Below are 26,771 nucleotides of genomic sequence, written 5' to 3' on the forward strand. Positions count from 1 at the left end.
CGACGGTACGATAGTTTGGGATCAAATCAGAATCATGGATCTATGAACTAGGTACCTACCTTACCTTATAGATACTTGGATATGAAATTGTATATCTCTGCATTGCTGCAGGTCAAACTCAAAGGGCAGGTGCGATATCAGGGTTGGCCACTGCTGGTACGTATCCAAATCGGCATCGCGCCTAAAAACCTGGAAGTCGGCACCTTCCCTTCTAGAACAACAATTCCACACACAAAATTTTCAATTTCTCCGATCTCTCGTTCGACATGTCTCGTTCGACTTTTTCCTTCATTCCACCCTGAGATCGCGATCGGATACCAACTTGATCGTCATTTCAAACCTTTTGTTGGTGCTAGGCAGCCGCGGCGTTGACCGCCAATACCCAGTTCAGGCAGGTGCGACCACCAGACGGCCAACATCTGATAAAATCATTCGTCTTCCCTCACCGCAAAGAAAACTCGTTTCTCCGCTACATCTACCATTCGAAGCCTCATAATCTCCCCGAAAATGGGGCTCAACGATATTCCGACAGAGCTGCAAGGCCTCATCTTGGGTCAACTCATCGAACCAAAAGATATTGCTAGAGGAGGCGACATCCTCAACTGCAAAGACCTATCGACATCCCGTCTTGTTTGTCGAACTTGGAACGACCTTGCGCTAAGACATCTCTATCAAGAGATCGAACTGATCGACCACGGCATGCCATACCAGGACCAGGATCCATCTGAGCCTTGGAGTTTTAATCGATGGAACGAAACGGTTGACAACGAGATGATTCGAAAAGCCGCCCAGCGTGTCGTCATCAACAGCGCCCCAGACCACATGTCTATAACCGCCGACTACGACGAATGGAAATGTTGGGAGAATGAAGGCAAATATCCCGACCTCACCAGGTCCATTGACCGACTCATCGAGTTACCCAACGTCAAGGCTGTGCATTTGCGTTTTACGGCTAAGTGCCGCGGCAAGGAAAGCAACTCTGAGGACCTTTATGGCTGGACCGACAACGTCGAGCCTTTGGCGACGAGACTGAACACTCTCAAGGCGGTCTTCAGTGCCATGGTCAAGCGATCCACCGATCCCAAGAACACGACAATCCGATCCCTCACGCTGCAGAACGTACAGAATACCTCTCTCGAATCCCTGGTGGCACCTGCCATGTCGACGGTGATCAAGCACATCAGCAACCTTCACATCTGGGTACTAGAGGAGTACAACGAACACGGCCCAGATCGCGACTTCACTTTCGCCGAACGTCGGACTTTTGAGCCTCATCTTCAGAAGGAAATCCTCCCCCATTTCTGCGACTCTTTGACGACTCTGACATTGGGATTCCGGGAGCCCTGGGGTACCGCGCCAGCACACTTTGATGGAAAGGGCCTTATCTTCCCCTGCCTGAAGACGTTGAATTTGATACGATTCACCATCTCACATCATGACCACTTCGATTGGGTCATTGCACAGACCTCTCTCACAACATTGAGACTCGACAGCTGCTACATCGTTTCACACATGAGCTTCGACTGGAACGAGAAGACCAGAGATGTGCCCAAACACGACTGGGAGCTACTTCCGAGGGGCTCTTTTGGTTACGACTCCGATGACGACCTTGTCTACACGTTCTCAGGTACTTGGGCAACAGAATTCGACAGGATTCGTGCAAGCCTCACCAATCTCGTCGACTTCCGGTTCTGCGATTCAGATAAGGACAACACCTTTAAACACCCTGAACGCATGGAAACTGAACTTCATTGTACCAGATACATGGCGTTGGATGTGGGACTTTGCCCCAGCCCCTGGATATGCGGCGAGAATGGTGGAGTTCTGGAGTTTGGCGATGGCCCCCCTGATCCACGCGGCGACGATGAAGAAGATGATGACGAGGAAGAGGACTTTGAGCTGAATCGAGCAAAGGAAACAGAGGCAGTGGACTCTCGAGCCCTTAACGCCCTAATGCATGCAATTCGGGAAAGAAGATAAAAGTGGCCTAAGTGGATGGCATAGGAGTCTCAACATCACGAGATTATATGGCAAAAATCAGAGTCGTCATGGAGTAATTGATTTTTATTTGCTAGGAGACCAACAGTCAGTCCCCAAAATTGCTTAATTCATGACCTTTCATGAGCTGCTCTGCTCTGCTTGTAACAGTCCGCAGAAATCCAATTCTCCCGCTGGCTTAGCTGTACCAAACGACGTTGGCCGGACCCGACGCCAAGTCAAGGTGAGCAACGGCCGAAGCCGTCGTAGCAGAACCGCTGGCATCAATCTTCCATACTTCCAGGAAGTTGGAGCCGCTGTCGGTGATGGCAAAGTACTCCTCGTTGAACGGGGCCGGGGAGACAGCGTTCGCCGAACCGCCACTGTTCGTGGTGGGAAGAAGGAAGAGCTGCTCGACGATGGCGCCAGTCGAGCTATCGAGGGAGAAGGCGGAGACGTAGCCCGGGATACCGACGGTGCGGGATCGCGTGGCGGCGATGAGGTACTTGGGCGCCGTGGCGCTGGCGTTGCTGCTGGGGATGGAGAAGAGGACTTCGTCGGCCCAGTAGGAGGAAGAGTTTGTGTATCCTACTTGGATGTTAGCTTGATTTCCTGAAAGGCAGTCACGTCCGCATACCTGAGGGAAGCAGGGAGTAGGTCGTGTTGGTGAAGGTCAGTTCGCCGGTAGTGGTGTCGCGCTCGTAGGACGCGATGGAGCTGGCTGCTTCGTAGACGACGTAGACCCATTTGCCGTTGGGGTGGACTGCCAGGTGACGGGGATCAGAGCCCTCGGCAGCGGCGAGATACTGGACCTCCGTGACGGCGCCGGTGGTGTTGTCGTAGGAGTGCACCCAGACAGCGTTGCCCATGTCATCGGCGGAGTAGATGAAGTCGTTGTTGGGGCTCATGTCGGTGCCGTGGACTCCGGCGGCGCTGTCGTAAGTCACATTCGCCGTTGTCTCTTGGAGGACTCCGTTGTCGTCGACGGTGATCGCCAGAGACGAGCAGCCTCCTCCGTACGGGGTTCCGAAGACGGTGTAGGGGGGTGCGGTGGATGAGGTGATGAAGTTTGCGTTGGTGCCTATGGCATCTTAGCACCATGTTATGTATGATAGTTGGGTGGGTACTTACAGTCTGATGACAAGCTCACGTTGCTGCTGTACTCCAGGCTCAAGTCGTCGGTGATGGCGTAGCTCTGGAAGTAACCTGTGGTTCCTACGTACAGGTTCTTTTGACGAGACTATCAACAATGTTAGCGTCTGCATTGCTCGGGTTGTTAACAGCCCACGAGGTGTTCACGTACGTCGAGCGCGATCCATTTAGATCCCGAGGAAGCATCAGTAGTGATGTTGTTAACGAGAGTAAGCGAGGACTTCTCATCGTCAAACTCAACACCGACGATGGTGTTTCCGGAGAAGAAACCGGAAAAGAAGTAGTGAGTGTCAGCCAAAGCCGGCACGGCAGCCGCTGCCAATGAGAGAAGTGTAAACGAGCGCATGTTGATGAATGTGGGACAGATGGGATGAACTGGCGGGCTACCAACAACAAATCATCTTGGCAACGCAGGATCCAGAGGATATATAAAGTCTTTACACGCGTCTCTACAGATTCCCGTTAGATGAGAAGCGCCGAGAACTCCCACCCGGTCAATCAGAATCCCACATTACGAAGCAGCTCAGCCCCGTAGCATTTGATCAGGGGACGTTGCGCGGCTCAATAAACTTAAGTTACCAAGCTTTTCCCCCTGGGGCGCGCAATTCTACGAGTGGCAGATCCCCCCTGTGGAGGACCAAACGCCAAGAATAGCACGAGGTGAGGCTTCTCCCGCGGTGACGAACATCAAAGGGGACTGGCCTATGAGGGGGATGACGCTGCGTACTGACAGAGGCACGCGTAATCACGATCTTCCGCCTAATCTGATTGCAGTAAATGGCGGGTCGGGTTCCCGTCGTTCTGGCAGGGGAAACGTTCGTCCCGCGGCTAGGCAATGCTTGTCTCAATCTAAGTGGCACTACCGGCGTCGTCCGCACTGCATCTTTTTCAATTTCGGGCTGTGTTCAGTGTCCCGGGTGGCTCCCACATTCCGGTCGGCCGGAGCGGACGGCACGGAGCTGTCCTTGCAGAGGATTTCTTGCGGGAGTCCCGACTTCCTCGAAGCAAACAACACAGTCCAAAGCGCATGACTTCAAGGACTTAAGGACTTGTTCACCCTCCAAGGCTTCTGAGTTGAGCTGAGGTCCATCGGTTGGAGTTAAGGAGCGACTGACGTCAGGCCAGATTCACAACGCATCCCCTAACCATAGAATTTTCACCCAATTGCCCATACTGCTTAATTCGAGCATTTTCCTCATCCCGCTACTCCCCTCTCGTATTCTAGCCCGATCGCCTCCGGACCATACGCCGGAGCTACAGCTTCACCGCTTGACTTGAGGTGCTGCATTTGTCACACAAAGCCTCATGGGGCTTCCCTGACTTATGACCGAAATCGGCAACTGGACTACGCCGCACAATGCAACGCAACCACCTTTATTATTGATATTCGCTCTATTTGACATCTGACCGAAATCGGCTTTCCGCGTTCTTCGTCAAATGGCCGGTTCTGGAGATGTGGCATTGTCCCAATTAGGAGATGTTCTGTGAGCTGAACGGCCCCACTTCCGACCGTGCCAACCGGATCACCGAAGGAGATCGATTTGTTGGTGCCTCAATCAAATCATAGAATTGTTATTCCAGTCATATGCAGAGCCTGATGGAGAACTAATGAGAGTATCGAGGCTATGTAATTTGACCCAGCTAGATCAATAACAAGTTTATGTTGCCCGTGCTACATGAAACTTCTAGAGTTACTTGAGCTTTTGTCGTTGTCAATCAGAACCGCTGTATGACGTCCGCGGCAAACATCCGCCGTATGAAATCATCCAAAATCCATCATGTCCTCCGAAAGCATAGTCATCGTTGGGTGAGCAACGACAATGTTAACCCTCTACTGTGTCTGCCGCTTACAAGCTGTGTCAGGGCGGGGATCATCGGGCTCGATGTCGCCTTAGTGCTCGCGCAAAGGGGCTTTGGCAAATCCATCACGGTCGTCGCGGAGTATTTGCCTGGTGACACTGCAGTCACTTACACCTCGCCATGGTAATGTCTTTTTAAAAACGTCTATCCTCATCTTACCGCGGCTGACTTCATATGTCCAGGGCCGGTTGCAACTTTTCAGCAATCTCCGGCAGCGATACCAACGCGTTGAAATGGGATCGTTTAGGCTATGCACATCTATGCAATCTTGCCTCGGAGGCCGAGCGTGAATCTTTCGTTAAACGAACGCCGTCAGTCGAGATGTGGGACGAGGTTGTACCTCACGAGAAGATAAAGTCCATGTCAGACTACCTCGAGGACGTGGGTTTTGATCTGATTCTTGGTAACTTCGCCTGAACAGTAAGCTGACAATCTCAAAGTTCAAGATCATACCTAAGCACGAACTGCCAGAAGGCGTCAAGTTCGCCGTCTCCTTCACGACATTGACCGTGAATGCTCCCGCTCATCTCCTGTATCTTTACGAAAGATTGAAGAACGACTTTGACGTACGTTTCATTAGACAAAAGGTCAAGGATATCCGTTCCGCCTTCCTCAAGCCATCGACCAAAATCGTCTTTAATTGCACAGGCAATGCAGCGAGAACATTCCCTGGTGTTGAGGACAAGCTTTGCTACCCGACAAGGGGACAAGTTGTGTTGGTGAGAGCGCCGAAAGTTCGCACGAACGTCATGCGACATGGCGAGGACTACGAAACCTACGTAATTCCTCGTCCTGGTTCCAATGGCAACGTCATATTGGGAGGTTACATGCAGAAGGGAAATGGGTATGGTGGTCCCCTTATCAAAGGTCTTGATTTCGTCTAACGTGTAATAGTGATGGGGCTACTTATGCCCACGAGACGAAGTCCATCATGGATCGAACTCACAAGATTAGTAGTGAGCTTCGAGAGCAGGATCCAGAGGTGCTGGCGGTTGTTGCTGGTCTTCGGCCCTCACGCGAGGGAGGAGCTCGAGTCGAAGGGGAAGAGATCGATCTGGGTGGTAAACGAGGGCTTATTGTTCACAACTATGGCGCTGGAGGGACGGGGTTCCAGGCTGGGTATGGCATGGCGCTGGAAGCTGCGCAGACTGCGGGGATCGCGTTGAAGGAGCTCCGAAATGAGGACATACGATCCCGTTTGTAATATAAGCTTGCGAGACTTGTCATAGAGAATCTTTCGTTATGCGAGGCTTTCGAAATTGGGGTTTGCTTACCTGACATGGACATGGTTACAAGATAAGAACTTAGACAAACATTGGTCGTGAAAGCTCTGGATAGGTTCGCGTCATCCTCGAAGGGCCCGACGCAGAAGCTCATCAATAGTTATGCAGGGAATTGATCACACTTCCGTCCCCAGCCGCCATCACCTTATTGTTGGAGTCACATGTGTGGTACTTTTCATAATGAGAGCAGAAAATGTGTTCTTTCTTTTCACATGAGTTGTATTAGTGATCTGTCACTGGCTCGATTTGATGCTATCATGTTTTAAAGGTTCTTATTAGATAAGAACAGAAAACACCGATCAATTTCGCAGTAAATGACCAATGTTTCGATGATTGTTAGGGCCTAGTTTATACATCTACAGCTAGGCGGCGCTATAGTCTATCTCAAAGCTGTGATTAGGGTCGTAATGCAGAGCCCAGTAACCATCCCAGATCTTCTTCGTGATGGGTCCAACAACGCCCTTTCCATTGACCGGCTTGCCATCGAGCGTTGTAATGGGCATGATTCCACCAGCCGTCGTGCACATCAGAATCTCATCTGCCTCGTACGCCCTTTCCACGGGAATCACCTCCAGACGAACGGGGACTCCACTGGCTCTCGCAACTTCCAAGACGCTCTTTCGGGTCACACCCTCAAGAACCCCACGGTCAGGAGTAAACAGCGTGCCGTCTTTGATCAGACAGATATTGAAGCCAGAGCCTTCAGTTAGGTGCGCATCTCCATCGGTCAAGAAAGGGTACGTCGCACCACGGTCCGAGGCCTCAAAGAGACCCCGGACTAGGTCACCCCACTGCAGGTTCTTGACGGTCGGGTCGATGGCCCCGGGTGGCACGCGGCGGACAGTTCGGGCGATAACTGCGCTGCCTCCGTGAGGCTGGATCTCAGGGTCCATGCACCAGACGTAGGGTTGGATGAACATGTAGAGGTTGTTGTTGAGTAGGTCCTCGGGCTTCGCGCCTCGTACACCTTTCAGGCCGCGAGTGACGATGAGTTCGACGAAAGCATCTCGAATGCCGCTTTTGGCCACCATATCGACCAGGATCTTCTTGACTTCCTCGCGCGGTAAGGGCAGTCTCAACCGCAATTTCTTGCAGCTTGCCTCCAGGCGGGTCAGGTGATCGTCAAGGCGGAAGAAACGGCCGTCCCAAACCGAGGGAACATCGTACGTGAGATCGCTGTGCATGAAGCCCTGATCCAGCAGTGGGATTCGTGCTTCAGAAAGGGGAACAAGGTTCCCCTCAACCCAAGCGATCCCCTTGGCGAAGGGGTTGGTGGCGGTACTTTTGTCGAGGGCCGCCTGGCGCTGCTCGTAGGCAGCAAACACTTTGTCCATGGTAGCCATCTTGAATCTCGGGTATGATAGCGTCGTAATGATCTTCAAACGTCGAGCGGATGGAAAAGCTGACACTGCGTGGTCACAGAAGAAAGTTGTGGCAATGGTGGTGGTTTCAAATTGGACGACAGAAGCTTGACTTATTCCAGGCGGTCCAAGTTGTACAGCTTGTCATAGCACTTTTACCCTCAGTTATGTTTCGTGAGGCTTAAGTAGGTGATCCAAAACCTCACTCAAGATGATGTGGATTGGTTGCACGCTGTGGCCGGGTTGTAACCGGAAATTTCGCCGTATGCAGTGCTGAATTACTTCGGTCGACTTGCGCGGAACTATTCCCGATGGCAATACACACAATTCGGCACCTCCTGGCCGGCAAAACACCGAATTGGCTTAGTACTGTCTGTGGTTGGAGGTGCCCCGAACATGCTTCGGCTGGCGCCAACTTGAGATATCTCCTAAAACGGAAAAAGTGTACCAGTTTTTGCCCCGAGATTACTTCCCAGGTTAGCCCAAGTGCACCTTCCAATAGAAACGACTCAGAAGCTCAAAGATAATGAAAGATCTACTTGAATGTCGTGAAGACGGAAATGTGATTGGAGGCAAAACAATAGTGCTTAACGCGGTGGTTGTTCTAGGTTATACGGCCCATATTCGACGGAGAGCTACCAATTGGCATTCAATTGTTTGGTGACACCGGAGATGACAATCCGGCTCTGAATTGGTATTTTCATGGAAGCATTTGATTACGAGAAGACTACCTCAGCCAAGGCCCAGTTACATGCCGAAGGCCTTGTGCAAGCCAATCATCACTTAGCTTAGCAGATGAGTCGAATCCATGATCTCCTGGTCTAATTGCCAAGTGAGCCACAGACAAAGGGCTACACGCCTCCAACTTCTTCACGAACTTCATAGTCCCCTCTGCTGGCACTGCCGAATCATCCTCCCCGTGCAAGATGAAACAGGGTGGCAGAATAGGTCTCTTCTCATCGCATCCAGCCTCCAATGTCCTGAGAGGAAACAGTTGAGATTCCTTACCAAGGAAGTCTAGAAACCTGCCGTTCTGCACAGTCGCCAGAGCCAAAGCCAGACGGTCAGGTGGATCCGCCTCCGTCTCGAATTCTTGCTTGTGAGGGAGATCCAAGAAGGTGTCAATGAGTTTGTCTGGGAAATTCGGGACTCCAACGATGGCCTTGTCTGCAGCCCGAGTATAATGAGGCGCCTCGAGGTCAATCATGGGGTACGCCAAGATCAGAGCGCGTGGGTTTGCAAATCGAAGAAGACTAGATTGAAGTGCAAGGTAGCCTCCTACCCGCGGGACAGAGAGAATCTCGTCAGCCTGCCACATTCCTAATTGATGAAGTACGAGGTCACACAGGAGTGGTTGACTCACCAGCGCTTTCGCCAACGACTAATTGTCGCTGCAAGTCCAGCTTTACCCCGTCTATCCCGCGAGATCTCAACCATGACTCAACGCCCTCATTCCTCATCCAAGACCAAAAATTCTCCATGTCTTTCAATATGTCGACTCCTCTGACCTCCGGAAGGAGCCTGTAATTGGGGCTCACAATCACGGCCTCATGAAGCTCGGCATAGTCCAAGATCCACTTGGTGAACCAAGCTGGAAATAGGCTTGAGCCTGTGATCTACGTGATGTTCAGTGAATCATTACTCGTTGAAGCTTACGAGCATTGAATAAGGGAGGAAAACGTACCAGAAACCCTCCGTGGATACGAATTATGACTGGTCTAGGGCCTGCGGATTTCATCGACTTCGGTAGCAGTACATCAACTCCTATATCAATGTCGTCGGAGCTGTACACAGCCCGATGAATAACGAATGGATCAAATTTGGCTGGGGAGTCGGAGAGAAGCATGTCAACAAGGTCTCTGAAGCGGTCATCGCGTTGCTTTTCGTCGTTCGTAATTTTCGAGGGAGAACTCATGATTGATGCAAGTACTCGAGCGTAAGCAATTGAGTGCATGTTGGTTCGTGGTTTTCTGCGGTGCCTTCTTTGGTTGCCAAGTAGTAAGCAGTGTACGACGGAGCTGGGCTGAGTATGCGGGTTGACCAAGCCTTTTAAGTGCACGCGTCAAGCAAGGGAGTCAAATTTCCAGTTTTGACCTAGCTTCATCAACCAAACAGGGAACTGAGTAGGCTTCCATACACCCAAGTGCACTAAGTCTTGGAAGATATTGAATAAAGTTCAGCATCAAGCGCGTCATGTACGCACAAGAAGCAGTTTGAGTGCTCGCAAATGCGATGTATTACACGAAGAAAATATAGGCAAATTCTATTCAGTTCACTTGAGATAGACAAAGAAATGGGCCCAAAGCCATCTTTTCTGAGTCTCCTAATTGATATTGTGCTGAATGTGAGCAACTAAACAACCTTTCAATCTCATTTCGCTCTAAACCCGGATATTTCATGTTCTGTCGACTGTGTTCTTCATAGCTTTCCCCCGTCTGCCCCAACATTTGATTTTAGCGCGCTGTATAATTCAGTCTCGACTCTGTCAGAACACTCGAGAACACAAGGGTCTTGAATTCGTAGTTAGTGACCAGCTCTAAACAATCAACAGTCAAGTGCTGTTCTAGACTCACCTCCATACGGAGCAATCTGCGCCGCAATGATTCCACCAAGCTTGTTCTGTCGGTCTGCAAACCAGTAGAGGTTCGCCAAACCTTCCCAAGAGCCGCTTCCCGCGGCTCTGCCCGTTGGAGACTGGAAATGACTGATCGAAAAGGACAAGCCCCAACCTTCGGTGTGATCTTCCGGCATAGGAGTCAAGGGGGTAGGTCTCGCCAAAAGTGGCTTTGCGACTGGAACGAAAGTGTTTGAAAAACGAGGCTTATCGGGGATTTGGTCCGTGAACATTTCTAGACAGCAGAGTTAACAACCAAATGAAATGGCCAGGGGCGAGTCAACGGAGGCATGGGGAGGACATACCCTCAACGGTGGTTGGTTCAAGAATTTGAACGTTCGTTTGTGCATCTTTTCCGTTATTGAGAAGCACAGATATAATGCCTAGCAAATCATCAGTAAGCTCTATTGGACTTGGTTCAAGTATTGGTATTCTCGGGCCTTACGAGCGTATTCACTGGGCTTGCCAAAACAGCCATGCCCACCCGCGCAGAACAGACTTTCCCTCTCCTTGGGGGTCTTGACGAGCAAAGGCTTTCTGTAAATGTGGTCAATTTCGTAGACTCTACCATATGAGTCCCTTTGATGCATGTGGGCCAAGCTAGTCTTTGCGCCTTGGGAGGGCTTGAAAGTGATGCTTGAGATGCCCAATGGTGCAAATATATGATCCTGAAAATACGCTTCGAGAGAGCCCCCCGTCACACGCTCCACGATGATACCAGCCCAATCAAGAGACGTTCCGTACTGGAATTCCTCACCAGGCTGATTGACGAGAGGCCGACTGATGACATCTGACCGTTCACAGGAAAAGTCATCTAGACCAAGTGGACGATCAACTTCGGCCAATTTGTCGTCCTCGAACGCATAGCCAAATCCAGCTACAATACGTCAGACAAGTCTTGGTGCCAAAAGAAAGTCAGTAATGGGATGATGGCAAACAGCACCTACCAGTATGGTTCAGGAGCATTCTAAGAGTGATCCTGTTACGCTTTTCAACGTACTCCAGATCACCATCTGGATTTCTCTGAAGAACTTTGATATCGCGCAACTCAGGTGCCAGTTGCTCGAGTTGGTCCGCATCATCCAGATTCAGCAGGCCGCGCTCCACACATTGCATACACGCAATGGATGTTATGAGCTTCGTGAATGACAGCAGCCAGAAAATAGTATCTGCTGTCATGGGGGATTTTGTCGAAAGGCCCTTCCTTCCTGACGCGTGGCAGTATATGAGCTCGCCATGTTCGTTGACTGCGCAGTAAACAAGCCCAGGAAGCTTAGAGCTTTTGCCGGCCGTGTACTCATCGATGATGGCGCTAATCTTGTTTGAAGCAACGGCTGACAAAGTCATCTTGAATCCGGACGAATGAGATCGTGTACGTCAAGAGACCGATCATGTGTGGGTTTCCGTGATTTTGCGGCGATGATTCCTTCATTGCAAGTTTTCAAGGTCCATGAGACCGGGATGCGGCTTAGGTATCAACTATCTAGGGCGACGATAGGGAAAGATGGGATGCTGGATTGGTTTGTCAGGTTTCCAGCCAAGAGGACGTGCGAATATCTCCTGTTTGGGTAGTTTACTTCCTTGTCCTCCATTCCTATTTCGGATTTAGGTGGGTCGCCGAACCTAGGATCGCGGGGTGTACATTTGGACTGTCATCTCCGCCCATCGGGCTCGCTCCAGGGTTCTGTGCCGTACGTCAGTCAGGCTTAGCAACTTGCTCCAGTACTTCTGTCTCATCTTCAAAATGCCAGACCAAATTCAGTATCGATGGCTTCCCGGTCCTGTTGGCGATATGCTTCGGTCTTCTTCCCTCGCCACCACTGCAACAATTCCCCTCCAGGGGCATCTCGTCATCACCACAGGTCATATTGGAGTTGACCTCAAAACCGGCGAACTCGTTAAGAGCAACATCAGAGACGAATTCAATGCGGTCATCGACTGTCTCGACGCAGCGCTGCGCGATGCCGGGGTTGAGAAAGGCGTGGGCAGTGCGCACAAGTTCGTTGCCTACTTCGTTCGCGCGGAGGATGAGGTCACCATGTTGGAAATCTTTCGAGAAAGATATCCTGGTCACTCGCCTACATGGACTTCGGTGGTTGTGGCAGGCTTGGTTGTTCCCGAGATGCATGTAGAGCTTCAGGCAGAAGCTATTCGACACAACTAGTAATAGGACCGAGCTATTGGAACCAACAAAACAAGACAAATTGTATCCAAGACATTTCGTTCTTATGTGATTGATCTGACTCCTTCCTTCAATCCCTGTCAGGCATATTTCTGTACGGGTTCCCCGGGTCTGCCAATTCTTCCTCCACGGTAGGCAGCACCTTGACCACCTTTGCCGGAGAACCAATCGCGACAGAATAAGGGGGAATATCCTTTATCACAATAGATCCTTCTCCGATAGTGCTCCCCTTCCCGATGGTGACCCCTGGCAAGATAATTGTGCCACCGCCAATCCAAGCATCGTCCTCAATGCGGACGGGATCTCCGAACTCGACAAACTTGATCCTCGACAGTACGCTCGTCTCGTGGCCAGCACTGTAAATGCTCACGTTCGGACCAAACTGAACACGATTGCCGATAATCACCAAGCTTGTGTCCAGGATGGTACAGCTGACTCGATATTAGATACCCATCATGGTTGACATGGGGTCTCATCATGGGAGAGCGGCGTCTTACTTGAAGTTGATGAAGCAATTCTCGCCAATTATGACGTTACATCCGTAGTCCGGGATGAAAGGAGGCTCAATAAATGTCCCCTTGCCAACTTGGCCCAAAATGTCTTTCAGCATCCCCTGCTGTGTGGACATTAACTCGTCGTAAGGCTTCGAGTTTGGATCCAAAGTGTTGTACTTGTGAAGTAGGCACCGAGCATGGTGACGTCCTGCAAGCAACGCTGGATGCAGCGGGTTGTATCTGTTGGCATGAGCCGCCTGCTCCCCACGCCCCAGGACTTTTGACACCTCGCTTCAGTACTCACAGCATTCCCGATATCATTTTCTCATACTCATCACACCATGGTGTTCCTCTCAACTCTCGTGCAAGCCGAATGATTTCAGTATTCTTCTGTGTTCTGGCCATGGTTGTGGTTTCGTGACTTAGATAATATGATTGGTGAATGTATTGATAATGTAGCTTGATACAGTCAGCTGTTAGTGACAACTTTCTGCTTTATAACCTGGAATGGTCGAGTGATTGGAATAGCTTATCAGTTCTTCAGGAGTCCTTGACTCTCTATTGTCAATGGAATTGAAAAAAGCTTGTGCTTTCAAGCTCCCATAATGCCCCGAAATGGGGATTTTAATATGTCCTAATTTGGAGTTTTTTGTTCGAAGTACCCCGCACTCAGGTGCAAGTTTCCCGCTCAATCGTCCGGCACATGTAGAGAACACTAACAGGGCGGACCCTCATCCGCAGTATTCGGTGTGTGGTGTGTTCTAATGAAGCTATCAGAGGCTTTCCCAGAAGGGATCAAATTTGAACAGCGCTGCGTCCTTTCCAAGAGTGAGAAGAAATCAGGTCGATGATCACAAAGAGATGTACACCCAGAAAGTAAGAGAAACAAGAAATTGATTGATGGACAGTGAAGACAGTAGGCTATGATTTCTCCTCTACTGGTCCTGATACAATTGTTGAACACAACAGCTGTTTGAGTTCACTTGCAAGATGATAGTGAAGTGATGCTGCATGCGGTTAAAACCCCAAGGTAGGGCACGGTAGCCGACCATGTCTCGACCGGGTTTCGCTTTGTAACTACTGAGACTCCGCGCGAAAATGTCTATCAGGGAAATTCGGACAGACGGAAACAAGGTTCTGTGCCGGAAGTCAATGTCTCTCGGCGACTCATTCTCGTCCGTTGAGGGGTTGGATAGGCGGCAGCTGGACGGTTGACATGTAGTTGGATAGATGTCACCGAGACCCAGCAAATGCAGCAACATCAGCTCGGCAATAACGGCATGAGGTCAAGAATCCGGGGTAAATGGGCCTAAGCTTCTGACCTTCGCACAGGGTCCTTATCGGGCTAGGATCGGGATTCTCCTCAGCCCCGACCTGGATGCTGATAAGTGTTCCTGGACGCATTTGCAGGAGTACTGGGCGGCACCATATTGCCCAGTTTTCTAAAATATAAACATTCCGTTGCAGTCCCTGCTGTCCGATCATACAATCATCGTGCGATTCTATGCTCATATCATCCTATTATCGATCCATTCGTAAGAATCTATCAAGACCGTCATGAGGCCAGAAGTAGCTGGCAACGACTTCAAGGCTTCGCAGTCAAAGCCACCCGGGAGCGATGGGCAATCAGTAGTCCTTGGAGAGTCACGGAACCTCGACGATGATGCCATCCTCAGAGCGCAAGGCCATGCTCCAGCGCTGAAGCGAACGTTCAATTTGCTTGGAACGCTCGGCCTAGGATTTAGGTTAGCCGCTCTTCGCTCGACTCTACGAGTATTCTTTGTCTGACTTTGGCGTTCTAGCATCACAAATTCCTGGTTATCATACGCAAGTTGCTTCGGTCAGAGTCTCATCTATGGTGGCCCTCAAGCGACAGTGTTCGGCTTGATTGTGGCTTGCTTTGTTCAATGGGCTGTGGCAGCCGGCATGGCCGAGGAGGCATCCGCGTTCCCATCCTCAGGCGGTACGGGCACTTTCTTATTTCTTTCTTGCGCTAATAGGGATTAAGCTGACGATACCATGGAAAACAGGCCAATACCACTTTACCTTCATCCTCGCTCCGAAGAAACACAAGAGGTTTGCAGCTTTCTCAGTTGGTTTGCTCAGCATCACCGGCTGGTGGGTCATCACCTGCTCTGGACTATCCAACAACGTGCAATCGATCATGGGCATGGTACAATTTGTCAACCCCGATTTCGAGCCCCAGCGATGGCAATTCTATCTGGTCTATCTTGGTCTGCTGCTTGCAACACGTATGTTTCCATCCGATGAAAGGCCCTGACATTCGGTTTGAGTGTCTAACTTCTCACCTAGTTGTACCAATATTTACTATTCCGCAACGGCACATTGGGAAGTGGACGACGCTTTGTCTTGTCCTGTCGATTCTTGGTTTCTTCATTGTCACTATCGTGATTTTGACGATGTGCAAGTCATTCCAATCACCCAGTCAAATCATTACCTTCAATGGCACCAGCGGCTGGCCGGACGGCATGGCTTGGTTCATGAGCATCGGCAATGCAATGTATGCTTTCGCGAGCCTGGATGCAGTTATCCATATTGCGGAAGAGATGCATCATCCCGGGAAGGAAATTCCCCGCGTCATGTAGGTTATACGTTTGAACCTTTTCTAGACAACATCTAACACTGGAGAACAGAAACTTGACGTTACTAATTGGCCTTTTGACCTCCGTTCCGTTCATCATCGCCATGATGTTCGTCATCAAATCAGTTGACGATGTGCGCACGGCGATCTTGCCGAGCTTGGAGGCGTTTCATCAAGCAACAGAAAGCAGAACAGCGGCCTTGGGATTGCAAACACTCTTAACCATTCTGTTCTACAGTAAGTTGTCAAAAGAATTCATCATGAAGTATCGAAGCTGAATCTGCAACAGCCTGTATGCCAAGTCAATGGATAACATGTGGTCGATTGGCGTGGGCTTTCGCAAGAGATGTGAGTGCCTCGCCGCTCAATGATGCCCATATTTCCGTACAAGACTGACTTCAAGAAGAACGGGCTTCCAATGTCAAGCTATTGGACTGAGATCCATCCTTACTACCAGTTTCCGGTCCGCACGACGCTTCTATCTGCTGCGTTCTGTGCTATTTACGGCCTCCTGTACGTTGTCAGCACGCAAGCCTTCAACTCCATCATCGTCTCGGCTGTACTCGCAATCAACATCTCCTATGTTGTACCTCAAGCTATCAGCCTTGTGCAGGGAAGGAAGAAAACTTTGCCAAGTCGTTCTTTTAACCTGGGAGGGTTGGGATACATCTGCAATGCTTTTGCACCCATATGGATATCAGCGATCGGTACGGTGATCTGCTTTCCGAACATCCTGCCTGTATCGGCTGCGTCTATGAATTAGTAAGTCGCAAACAGCGTCTACCTCAGTGTTTTTTCTACTCTCTGGAAGAGAAGCACCGCTAATTTTATCCAATAGTGTTTCTGTGGTGCTTGGAGCGATTGGGCTTCTGATTCTGGGGACCTGGTACTGGATTCGGCGAGACTTCCATGGCCCGGTGATTGACTGGGATGTACTCAACGACCAGAACGCCATTGACTAAGGTTCGATTGTGTTGGTCTCAATATGGCTTGATTGCTTCCATGTTACCTTTTCGCAAATAGTCACGTTTGTTACCGTCAGACATCGAAGGCAGTCACCGGTGGGAATAAACATGTAACCTGAATTTCAATTCAGCCCAGTAGATATTGGTTCTGAGCATGTCCTCGCGCACCCTGCAGGCACTTCTCATCCATTATGGATCCCCACCAGTCACCAGGCCCCGTCTTTACCCAGACTTCCTCCAACAAAGCTGCTGCTGTCAAAAACATGTCATATCTTGTCCTTTCATTCCACCACTTGCAGTAATGCCTTGCCTGCTGCCTCAATTCGTGATTTGAAGTCTCGCAACCTGCCAAGAATACCGGAAGCAAAAGTTGCTTCTGCAGCATTGTACTTCGACGGCAGCAGCTGACGTGGTTGAGAGTCTTGCGAGCAAGTATACCAAGAACTGGGGAGGCCTTTTCTTTGCGATCCCACTTGAACACCCTCTCAATATAGAGAAGCAATGCGTACCTCCAAGCTTCTGCGCAATGGTGGAGATCCTGCCGGTAATCCAGCAGTTCCTCAAGATCCCTCTTATCTGCTGACGGCGGATCTTGCGTTGATGTGCCGGTATCTTTGATACAGTCTGAGTATCCAAGTGCTTCCCAGTTCCTGATGTCTGCCTCAACCGCCAGAACCGGGCCTTTGTCAAAGGTAACGCATGTCATCGTCATGACCAACTCGAATTCCCGTGCGTACTGTCCTAATCGCCTCATATGTCGGAATAGCTCCTCGGGGCATCCAGAAACGTTGTAGAACGTCTCCTCAGTACCTGAATCTTGCCATTGGGAATTATCGAGATACACTTCGGGCAACACATGGCCTTTACGTGTCGTGAGTGAAAGAGTCACATCCCACCTTAATAGGTCGTTAGTACGTGCCAAGCCCAGTGCCATTTGATGATGTGCTACGGCAACTTACCAAAGCAGCATTGATACCTGCGCCTGGACTTGTGGGGTCCGCTTCTTGCCAGACCTTTCCAGTGTCCGAAGTACTCGATGCGCGAGAGCCAGTTGAGATGTCCATGGACCATAAGCTGAAACTGAGCACTTTGAGCAGGGTTAATATTCAATGAACGACGAGCCGAAATCATGCTCAACCTACATTGAGAGTGAAAAGAACCAAAATTGCTTCTAGCACACCGTTCTCGACTGTTGAAACGCTCTCAGCGCTTTGATTTTCCTCCAACATTCTCATTGCCAGCATTTTGTGTTCATGAGCCTCTTTTCCACACTGCCCAGTGGCCTGATTTATGTGGCGATAGGACAGCGCAAGGATGGAGTGAAGGAGTAGCTTCGATTCTCGAGATTTGACAACGCTACAGCGGAAAGGGTTGGCGTCGAAATCAGAGGTCAAAGGAAGAACGCAGAATTCCTGGTCGTCTAAAGGTAATGTTTAGTTCGGAATCGATTGTCCAGAAAGAAATAGCAGAGAAGCGAAATAAAGAAGAGGCAATAATCACAAAGAGCATTAATGTAAAGGTAACATTCAAACTTACATTGCAAGAGGACATTGTCCATAGCGCCAGTGATTGCTTTCGGCGGCGGAACTTGTGGCGAATTACTAAACCCCATGAGCGACACGATCCCGAAGTCCTTCGGTGATAGACACCCATCGAAGTGCGGTTGATCGCCAAGATCCGAGTTATGGGCGCTTGAGCTAGATGTATCTGATGGTGTAGCAGTGGACGAGTCTTCAAGGCCGACCATATTATCCAGCGTCTCCAAGAACGGTGTCAACAGAGACGAAAACTCCAATGGGTCAAATTCGTAGACTGGGAAAGGCGCGTTATCTCCCCACACAAGACCTCCGTTCGTGGTCGGCTCCTCTGGCCACCGAAATGGACTCTCACGTCCATTTAGTTGGAGAGACGAGTGCAAAGGGGCTGAATCGGTGCCGTCGGGTTCGGGGGGCTCTGACATCTCTATCTGGCCACCGTTTTCGGGCTCAGTCAGTGATTCAAGGTTGGCATCCGGCCTGTTCTCTGTATTTTTTGGCATAGGGCTTTCTGATTTGTTGTTGTTTGCCAGAAATCGCGCCTCGCTCATACCGTTGTTAGAAACCTCATGATTGGATTTTTGAGCGGGCTTTTCGTTGTTCAAGTTACGGCGTCGTCGATTCTGGTGGAACGGGGTTGAGTTGGGCTTTCGCTTGCGACTTGGACCTCCGACGAATTTGAAGGCTCGAGGCTGTTTATTGACTACTTCAGCCATTTTTTCTCTTCGTTGCCTTCTCGAAACTTAGTCAAGGCTGGCCGAAAAAGCGATTATGGTAATCACTTTCACTCTAATAGATAGGTACGTGAGTTGGGATGGAAGATGGAGGATACAGAGACCCAAGGCCGAAGATCAAAGTGCCCCAAATCTTCCACAAGAGCTCATCCTCGGATCAGCCAGACAATGATAAGGATACCCAGTTCACCAGCCCGATCCTTGCAACGCGGGGTTCATGCGGGGTACGATAGACAAGATCATATGGGTTCTCCGGAGCGGTAGCCGGGCCCAGAGCTTAAGTGCAAGAAATAGGAATATATATCCCGCTCCAGCTGATCCGCTATCTCTCGCGAGGAATACGTCACGGGAGGCGCCACCATGTCTTTCGGAAATATCATGAAACCATTCCGACAGACAAGAGTTGTTGCAATTTAATGGTCATATCGATGAGAAATGAGGTGAACTTGCGCCCTTTTTGCCGCGGACTCAAAAACGAAAACGAAATTCGCAGAGTGACGCCGGGGTCTGTCAGACAGAGGCTCCGGAGCTATGCAGAAGGTTTCCTGAGATTCAGTGCCATGGTAAGGAACATGCCTAGTCTGGTTCCATGAATGAACCTATTCCTTTTGATTATTTCATTCATCACTAATTCCTGGCTGCCACACTAATTGCCCGTCCGGCACTGTCCCTATCATTATGCTATCTTTTGCTGACAATCCAAGTTTTGATATTGCTCTAATTGTACAGGCCTCCATTTGCCGAAAGGGTAGATCCTGTGGTCCATCGGGCATCCTCCGAACACAGGAAGGCCACCAAAGGCGCGATATCATCCACTTCTCCCACTCGGGCAGCCGCTGGGGTAGACTCGATCAACGGCTGCATGTCCTTCAAAAACTGTTCATCACTCTGGAACCACTGGTCTACATAGTTGAGAGAGACGTTAGTACAATGAGGTAGAAACAAAGGTTCAAGGCCCGAACTCACCCGTAGCAATGGGTCCAGGATTGACGCTGTTCACCGTGATACCATGCGATTGACCTAACTCCTTCGCCCAAGTCCGGCAGAGAGCCTCATTCGCAGCCTTTGTCGCCGCGTACACTGTCTGACCTGCGACGCCCAGGCGAGCTCCAGCGGACGAGATGAAAACGATGCGACCACCCTTTGGAAGATGCGGTTCGACCGCCTTGGTAAGGAATATCGGCCCTTTAACGTTGGTGTCGAAATGACGATCGTAAAATTCGGGAGTGGTATCGACAAGATTGGCCTCGTTGCCTTGGGCGGCGCTGAGAGAATCGCACGGGTCAGTTCACAGCGAAGTCGGAGGGTGAGCGGCAATTTACTTATGAATAACGATGTCAATCTTGCCCGAGGGGCTGATCTTCAGCGCGCTGTCGACAATTTTGGGGATATCTCCCAGCTTGCTAACGTCTGCCTGGCAGACAATGGCTTTCGTTCCGTTGGATTCGACAGTTTTCGCGACCTTTTCCGCGCGCTCGCGGCTGCTTTCGGAGACGTAATTGACCACCACGTTCGCTCCACGCTTGCCTAGCAGCTCAGCAATACCTGCACCCAAGCCTCTGGAGAGCCTCTTGATTAGCCATTGTTATATTTCGCACGACAGGTACCCTACCGGGATGCCCCAGTCACGATAGCAACCTTGCCTTGAAGGCTCAATCCCTTGAAATCAGTCATTGTTGTCGAATGAGGTTGTTAGTTGAAGAGAGTATGAAAAGGGATTCGAAATCGACCGAGTGAGTGTTTTGTGATGAGTGGTTTCTATGCAGAGAAGAATGATTCCCTCAACTTCTTATTTGACTTTAACCACTCTACTACTGACAACGACGCCATCAATGCCCCATCTAATGACGTGCCAAAATTCGCATCTCCTGCAGAAGGATTTCCCTAGTTCCAAGATTCAACACGCATTGTTCCCGTTCAGGTACATGTTCCAGATGAGACAAAAATCAAGACCAGGGTCAGAGGTCCGGCCAACATGAAGCGTTGAGTATTTCCTAATTAGGAAATATCATCAGCTACCCCGCACGATTTCTCCAAAAGTAGCCTGGCGCGATTTTCTGGCACTGCGCAAGATGAATTCCGCGTACCCCAAAGCGCCCTGGGTCGATATCGTGCATGGCGATGGCCTCAGGGTACAGTGGTAGCTTCGGCCTGCGTACCTGAACGCCATTATCCCTTGCCGTCACGGCGTTAAATAGTAAAAAAACAATAATAACAACGAGATGGCCTCGAGGCCAAAAAGGATATGTGCCAGTCCTGTCTTTAGGGTCTATTGTCTGACGAAAAGTCAACATCCAAAGATTGGATACTATCAGTTGTCGACGCTTCTTTCCCTAGCATTCGGCTGAACAATGGCTGTCAAGACCACTGATGGATACGAATGGACTCCAACGTCCACCACAGTTTCCAAAGGCTTGGATTGCGATGCTGTCGTCCAACCACCTAGACGAACTGACATCTCCTTCAACCGTCTGCACGATGTTATTGTCATCGGCGCAGGATACGCCGGCCTTGCTGCGGCCAGAGACCTCGCAACTAAGGGCAAGTTTGGCGTTGAAGCAATTATGGAATTCAAGAAGGCTAACTCAAGGTATAAATTGTAGGCCACTCCGTCCTGATGCTTGAAGCCAGAGATCGCATTGGTGGGAGGACCTATACTGTGAAAAAAGATGGTCGGTATCGAGGGTGACTATTCTTGTACAGCACAACATCTAACCAGACCTCTAGGCTTTCTCTACGAAATGGGAGGCACATGGGTAACCCACCACATGGGCTATCTCCTGAGAGAAATGGTCCGATACAACATGGATCGCGACCTCATAGAGACTGGTAATCCAGACCGGAGCAAAGCATACTACACCATCAATGTGCCCGGCAAGTCCACAATCGAACTTGTAATACCAAAAGCTCCATAAGCTGACGTGGTCGAATCAGGCGCCGAGCCGAGAAAACTCACTCAGGAAGAAGCCGGCGCGATGACATCCCGCGCCTGGGACATCTTCGTCAACGTCGATGGCCAATACTGCCGTACAATCTGCCCTCTACCGCACGCCCAACTTAACAACATCGTCGTAGACCGAGCGATGGTCGAAAAGTGGGACAGGTTATCTTGCCAGGACCGCTTCGAACAGATCAAAGACCAATTCAACGCGGAGGAACGAGGACTATTGGTCTCCCTCCTTCTCCACATCTCTGGAGGCGACATGGAGACCAGTAGTTTCTGGGACATGGCGCGCTCCCACGCCCTCATGACGCACGATTCCAAGAACTTCGGTGACATCTGGCTTCGTTACAAGCTCAAGGGTGGCCAGACAGCCCTCGCTAGGAGTATCTTCCAGGAGGCTCTGGACTACGGGCTGAACTACGCTTTCTCAACCCCAGTCCGATCAATCATCCAGCGAAGTGATGGCATTCTGGTTCACAGTTTGGTAGGCGAGACTTTTAGAGCGCGCAAGATCGTTTGTACCGTTCCTCTGAACGTGTTGAAAGACGTGAATTTCACCCCTCCGCTCTCAACGGTCCGTCAGGAGGCCATTGATTTGGGACACGTCAACCAAATGTCAAAAATACACGTTGATGTCAGTAACCCTACTCTCGAGGGATGGAATGGTATGCGATACCCTGGAGCTTTAATGTACGGATATAGCGACGGTGTGCTTCCCAACGGGAACGTTCATATTGTCGGCTTTGGGAAGGACGAAAAAGGAGCATTCGTTCCGGAGCAGAACCCTCAATCAGCTGTTGAAGCCTTCCAACAGCTTCATCCGATGAGTGTTCAGAGAATGGTAAGCTGCCCTAGATTAAGTGCAGACACGGTTCACCAGAGCTGACGATGTTAAGATCTTCCATAACTGGAGCACTGATCCCTACTCGAAGGGCGGGCCGGCTTGGTGGAGGCCGGGTTATATGTCCAAATATCAGGATGAGCTTCAGAGTAGACATGGTGATGTGTTCTTTGCCAACGGCGACTGGGCTCACGGGTGGCGAGCTTCGATCGATGGTGCTCTGGAGCAGGGTATTACAAATGCGCAGCAAATTGCCATGGAGCTCAGACATGTCGGGAACGTTCTGCAGTCACGGCTCTGATTCGGGAAGGCAACGAAATGGAAGCTGTTCAGCAAATGCAATATGCCGCGCAATACTTTATAACCACCCTTATTATTCTGGTCAATATCTCGCCATACCCCACAAGTGCACATTGGAAGCTGTTCAGGTTTCACCCTGAGTGCCTTATGCGCTTGTTTCTTTTGATGCCTTGAACTACTTGTCAGGCTGCCCCAACACATTACGGAAACCATTTCACCTCCAGCGACATGATCTTTACCACCGCTCTAAGTTCATCTTGATTCTCTAAACCGAACAACGTCTCCGATTGCAATCAAGTAGCTCTGAGAGCATGTCCATGCCGTTATGGCAGAGTAAAGCCCCCATCGACGATGAGGTTTGAGCCAGTCATATAAGTTGATGCATCGCTAGCTAGAAACGTGTAGATCTATCGCGAAGTCAATATCACGTTGCGCGGAAAAGAGTTTCGGAGTTCTTTTACCCCTTTGAGTTCCTGAGGCTGACAGGTTCTGCCACCCGGAATCTTACCAAGCCACTTCTCCATCAACTCTTTCGGCTGTTTTGTAATCACTGCGAGAAATTTAGTTATATCGATAATCCACAGTATGAATAAATACAGAGGCTCTCCATACTCTCTGTTTGAACGTATCCGGGAGACACGCAGTTGACACGAGCAAAATCAGTCCACTCCACAGCCAGAGACTGGGCAAGTAGTAACACCGCCGCCTTGGATGCGTTGTAAGCAGCCTGCGTTTGTGGGACGTTGACCAAGCCAGCGCTGACAGAGGCAGTGATGATAAGGTTCCCCATCTTCTGCCTTTTGAAAATCTGGCCAGCTGCCATGGCCGTCCACATCACGCCGTTGTAGTTCACTTTGTTGACATACTCCCAGGAGTCTTCTGTGTATTCGAGTGACTTGACGTTTTGGCAGACCCCTGCGTTGGCCACCACAATGTCAAGGCGACCGCCCCCGAACGTCTGAACGATTTCGTTGATCGTATTCGTTATTTTCGTGCGGTCGGTAACGTCAGATTGAAAAGCTTGGATTCTTCGACCTGTCTTTTTGGCGATTTCTGAGGCGAGTTGATCGGCTTTGGTACTTGCGTGATATATCAAAGCGACATCAGCCCCAGCTTCAGCCAAAGCTGTGACAACTTGCACTCCAATGCCACCCGAGCCACCAGTTACTATGGCGATTTTGCCATTGAGTGTAAATAATGAGAGGACAGATGCGTCCAGGTTTTTTGGTAAATGAAGAGGCATGTTCGACTTCAGTTTCTGGTAATTTGACCACTGAATAATGAGAGAAGAGGTCAGTGGGCGACGGTTGCTGAGTGATCCTCGGCAGATCTTGACATCTTCTTAACTTTCAACATTCTCTAGAGACTTTTCACGGAGCTTATACAATAAACAGAATGAGGGCGATTCATGAGATACGCTCCACGATACTTTGGAGATAGACTCACTCTTCAACTCTCGTGACGAGGGCCGCAATGGTCCCAGACGTCGGATCTCCGACGCCGACAGCCATCTGAGGCAATCCCAGAAGCTCTTAATAATGCTGACAAGAATGTAACATCCATAGTCGAATGTTACTGTGGGGACGTTACCGCAAGTACCGATTAACTTGCGACTACCGTAGGGAGATTTTGTTTGCAGCCTGAAAGTAGAGGTTGGGAACTGCTCGTCTCGAGGGTCATCGCCGATCACCCTCAGCAAGCTATCGTAGCCTGGCCGGCATTTCAAACAGCCGCCAAATACTATGGACTGTGGAGTTTCCCACGCAACATGGTTCGATCTGGGGACCCCAGCTTCTACCCCGTACGAGCGGAAGTTCCGCCATCGGCTCCGCCCCCGGACTTGCGGCGTTACGGGGGCCAGTCCTGCGACTTATGGCTTGTACCATAAAGACCGCCTGTATCCCGGCGCTTCACGCATATACTGATTCTGAGCCCCTTCTCGGAATCGAACGACGTTCTAGTTGAATGTATTGTGTCTGACTACCTATCAAATCAATGGTTTACTATTGCAACCATGGCCTTCCTGACATTCGACCAGACGAAGCCTTGGATGGTAGCGGCTAAGCTGAAGAAAGGCTCACTTCTGATCGCCGTGAACTCTTTGGCGGGCATGTCCATCTTCTTCTTCGGTACGTCATCAACTGTGAAAGTCTTTGATACATCGACGTTACTTACGTTTTTGTCTGTACAGGTTACGACCAAGGCCTCATGGGCGGCGTAAACCAGAGTACCGACTACATTCGCCGCATGGGCCTTGGATACATCGACGACGAAGGCTCCCCTGTGATTACCGAGACTTTACTCCAAGGCGGCATCATGGCGATATTCTATCTCGGCACTCTCGTAGGATGCCTTGCTGGCGGAGAATTCGGCGACAAGTTTGGACGCATTGGCACCATCGGTCTCGGAGCGACCTGGGCCATCTTTGGCGCCGCCATTCAGTCCTCGGCCATGAATCCTGCTTGGATGCTGGGTTCGCGTTTCGTCAACGGCATCGGCACTGGCATTCTGAACGGTATCGTTCCTGCCTGGGCATCCGAGTTGTCCGACCATACCAGTCGAGGAACCTTCATTGCGATGGAGTTCACTCTCAACATCTTTGGCGTCGTGGTAGCATACTGGCTGGCGTACGGCGTCAGTTTCATCGACAACGGAGCGTCGGAGATCCGTTGGCGATTCCCCATCGCTTTTCAAATTCTCCCTCTTTTGTTTCTCGTATCTGTCTGCTGGGCCTTTCCCGAGTCTCCACGGTGGCTTATCAAGGCAGGAAGGAACGAGGAGGCGCTTTTCATCTTGCGACGTCTTCGAGGTGTCGACGGAGAAGACGAAGGCGTTGCCGAAGCCGAGCACAGGGATATCCGCAACGCGATCGAGCTCGAAAGATGTTCCGAAGGCACTTCCTACTTCCACATGCTGTTCGGGCTCAAGTCTGGAAATCTTCACACAGGTCGCCGCGTCCAACTGGTTATTTGGCTGCAGATCATCCAGTGTTGGACAGGTATTGCTGGAGTAACGATGTACGGGCCGAGTAAGTTACTTCAAACATTGCCCCCCCTCACGATTTCAACGGTGCTAATGTATGGTTTGTCCAGCTATCTTCCATATTGCCGGCTTTGGGCCCGAAAAGACTCAGTGGGTTGCCGGTCTTAACAATATCTTCTACATGTTTTCGACCTTGATCTGCGTCTTCACCATCGACAGAATCGGGCGCCGATGGACTCTCTACTGGGGCTCCGCAGGGCAAGCTCTCGCCATGTTCCTTGTTGGTGGGCTCTCCCGAGGCGGACTTGATGCCAGAGCTGGTGGTAATGCCGATATTGCCAATAAATGGGGCGCTGCAGCCGCATCTATGGTGTATTTGTACACCTTCATTTTCGGCGCATCGTGGCTGATTCCACCTTGGCTTTACCCAGCTGAGATCTTCCCTATTCATGTTCGAGCGAAGGGTAATTCTTGGGGTGTTGTTGGATGGAGTATTGGGAACGGGTGAGCTTACCACAACGTTGTCCTTTGGCTTTTGCAGAAACTGACAAACCTCGCAGCACACTTACTCTTCTGCTCCCTTACATCGTGGGCGCTATCAACGAGAAGATGATGTACATATTTGGTGCTGTCAACGTACTCAGCATCCCCATTGGTAAGCACGACGTCACACTTAGCATTCTCAACGGCACCTTTGCTAACAAGACACCAGTCTATGCGCTCTACCCTGAGTCAAATCAACGCACGCTTGAAGAGATGGACCTTCTCTTTGCTGCCCCAACCCCATGGGCTTGGGACGCGGAGAAAACGTTTGCCCGGTTGAAGGAGGAAGCCACCGCAGCGGACAAGGATATTCATGACGTGGAGGCCAAAGACGGAAGAGCGTCCCCAAACCATGTTGAGACAGCATAGTATTGTAGTTCATTAGCGACTGTTCGCTTTGAT

The 26,771-nt window shown here is 50.4% G+C and overlaps 10 protein-coding genes across 10 annotated transcripts; 6 read left to right on the top strand and 4 right to left on the bottom strand.

The window, feature by feature from the left end:
• Positions 1-507: 507 nt before the first annotated feature.
• CkaCkLH20_00684 (uncharacterized protein) lies at positions 508-1,980 on the top strand (the record flags this gene model as incomplete). The annotated part of the gene is made up of 1 exon (XM_038883404.1): positions 508-1,980. The coding sequence occupies one exon, from the start codon at positions 508-510 to the stop codon at positions 1,978-1,980; it is 1,473 nt and encodes a 490-aa protein (XP_038750999.1).
• Positions 1,981-2,176: 196 nt separating this feature from the next.
• On the bottom strand, positions 2,177-3,475 carry CkaCkLH20_00685 (carboxy-cis, cis-muconate cyclase; the record flags this gene model as incomplete). Its single annotated transcript, XM_038883405.1, has 4 exons — positions 2,177-2,565; positions 2,615-3,058; positions 3,109-3,217; positions 3,281-3,475. 4 exons carry the CDS (start codon positions 3,473-3,475, stop codon positions 2,177-2,179), a joined length of 1,137 nt encoding a protein of 378 aa, XP_038751000.1.
• A 1,432-nt stretch (positions 3,476-4,907) lies between these two features.
• Positions 4,908-6,193, top strand: CkaCkLH20_00686 (FAD dependent oxidoreductase; the record flags this gene model as incomplete). The annotated part of the gene is made up of 5 exons (XM_038883406.1): positions 4,908-4,936; positions 4,993-5,112; positions 5,172-5,370; positions 5,430-5,833; positions 5,884-6,193. 5 exons carry the CDS (start codon positions 4,908-4,910, stop codon positions 6,191-6,193), a joined length of 1,062 nt encoding a protein of 353 aa, XP_038751001.1.
• A 441-nt stretch (positions 6,194-6,634) lies between these two features.
• On the bottom strand, positions 6,635-11,594 carry CkaCkLH20_00687 (beta-lactamase family protein; the record flags this gene model as incomplete). Its single annotated transcript, XM_038883407.1, has 6 exons — positions 6,635-7,680; positions 8,642-8,953; positions 10,207-10,482; positions 10,553-10,630; positions 10,693-11,124; positions 11,195-11,594. The coding sequence occupies 6 exons, from the start codon at positions 11,592-11,594 to the stop codon at positions 6,635-6,637; spliced, it is 2,544 nt and encodes an 847-aa protein (XP_038751002.1).
• Positions 11,595-11,991: 397 nt separating this feature from the next.
• Positions 11,992-12,411, top strand: CkaCkLH20_00688 (endoribonuclease l-psp family protein; the record flags this gene model as incomplete). Its single annotated transcript, XM_038883408.1, has 1 exon — positions 11,992-12,411. One exon carries the CDS (start codon positions 11,992-11,994, stop codon positions 12,409-12,411), a length of 420 nt encoding a protein of 139 aa, XP_038751003.1.
• An 88-nt stretch (positions 12,412-12,499) lies between these two features.
• CkaCkLH20_00689 (uncharacterized protein) lies at positions 12,500-13,057 on the bottom strand (the record flags this gene model as incomplete). Its single annotated transcript, XM_038883409.1, has 2 exons — positions 12,500-12,860; positions 12,927-13,057. The coding sequence occupies 2 exons, from the start codon at positions 13,055-13,057 to the stop codon at positions 12,500-12,502; spliced, it is 492 nt and encodes a 163-aa protein (XP_038751004.1).
• A 1,423-nt stretch (positions 13,058-14,480) lies between these two features.
• Positions 14,481-16,487, top strand: CkaCkLH20_00690 (amino acid permease; the record flags this gene model as incomplete). Its single annotated transcript, XM_038883410.1, has 8 exons — positions 14,481-14,668; positions 14,726-14,886; positions 14,954-15,175; positions 15,237-15,525; positions 15,578-15,762; positions 15,815-15,873; positions 15,932-16,287; positions 16,364-16,487. 8 exons carry the CDS (start codon positions 14,481-14,483, stop codon positions 16,485-16,487), a joined length of 1,584 nt encoding a protein of 527 aa, XP_038751005.1.
• A 2,989-nt stretch (positions 16,488-19,476) lies between these two features.
• CkaCkLH20_00691 (uncharacterized protein) lies at positions 19,477-20,433 on the bottom strand (the record flags this gene model as incomplete). The annotated part of the gene is made up of 4 exons (XM_038883411.1): positions 19,477-19,661; positions 19,726-20,024; positions 20,082-20,318; positions 20,372-20,433. 4 exons carry the CDS (start codon positions 20,431-20,433, stop codon positions 19,477-19,479), a joined length of 783 nt encoding a protein of 260 aa, XP_038751006.1.
• Positions 20,434-21,110: 677 nt separating this feature from the next.
• Positions 21,111-22,845, top strand: CkaCkLH20_00692 (uncharacterized protein; the record flags this gene model as incomplete). Its single annotated transcript, XM_038883412.1, has 4 exons — positions 21,111-21,349; positions 21,479-21,588; positions 21,694-22,544; positions 22,600-22,845. The coding sequence occupies 4 exons, from the start codon at positions 21,111-21,113 to the stop codon at positions 22,843-22,845; spliced, it is 1,446 nt and encodes a 481-aa protein (XP_038751007.1).
• A 2,013-nt stretch (positions 22,846-24,858) lies between these two features.
• On the top strand, positions 24,859-26,738 carry CkaCkLH20_00693 (uncharacterized protein; the record flags this gene model as incomplete). Its single annotated transcript, XM_038883413.1, has 5 exons — positions 24,859-24,973; positions 25,036-25,872; positions 25,937-26,330; positions 26,387-26,481; positions 26,539-26,738. 5 exons carry the CDS (start codon positions 24,859-24,861, stop codon positions 26,736-26,738), a joined length of 1,641 nt encoding a protein of 546 aa, XP_038751008.1.
• Positions 26,739-26,771: the final 33 nt, after the last annotated feature.

The sequence above is a fragment of the Colletotrichum karsti genome (genome assembly GCF_011947395.1).
Source record: "Colletotrichum karsti strain CkLH20 chromosome Unknown Scaffold2, whole genome shotgun sequence".
Taxonomy (NCBI): domain Eukaryota; kingdom Fungi; phylum Ascomycota; class Sordariomycetes; order Glomerellales; family Glomerellaceae; genus Colletotrichum; species Colletotrichum karsti.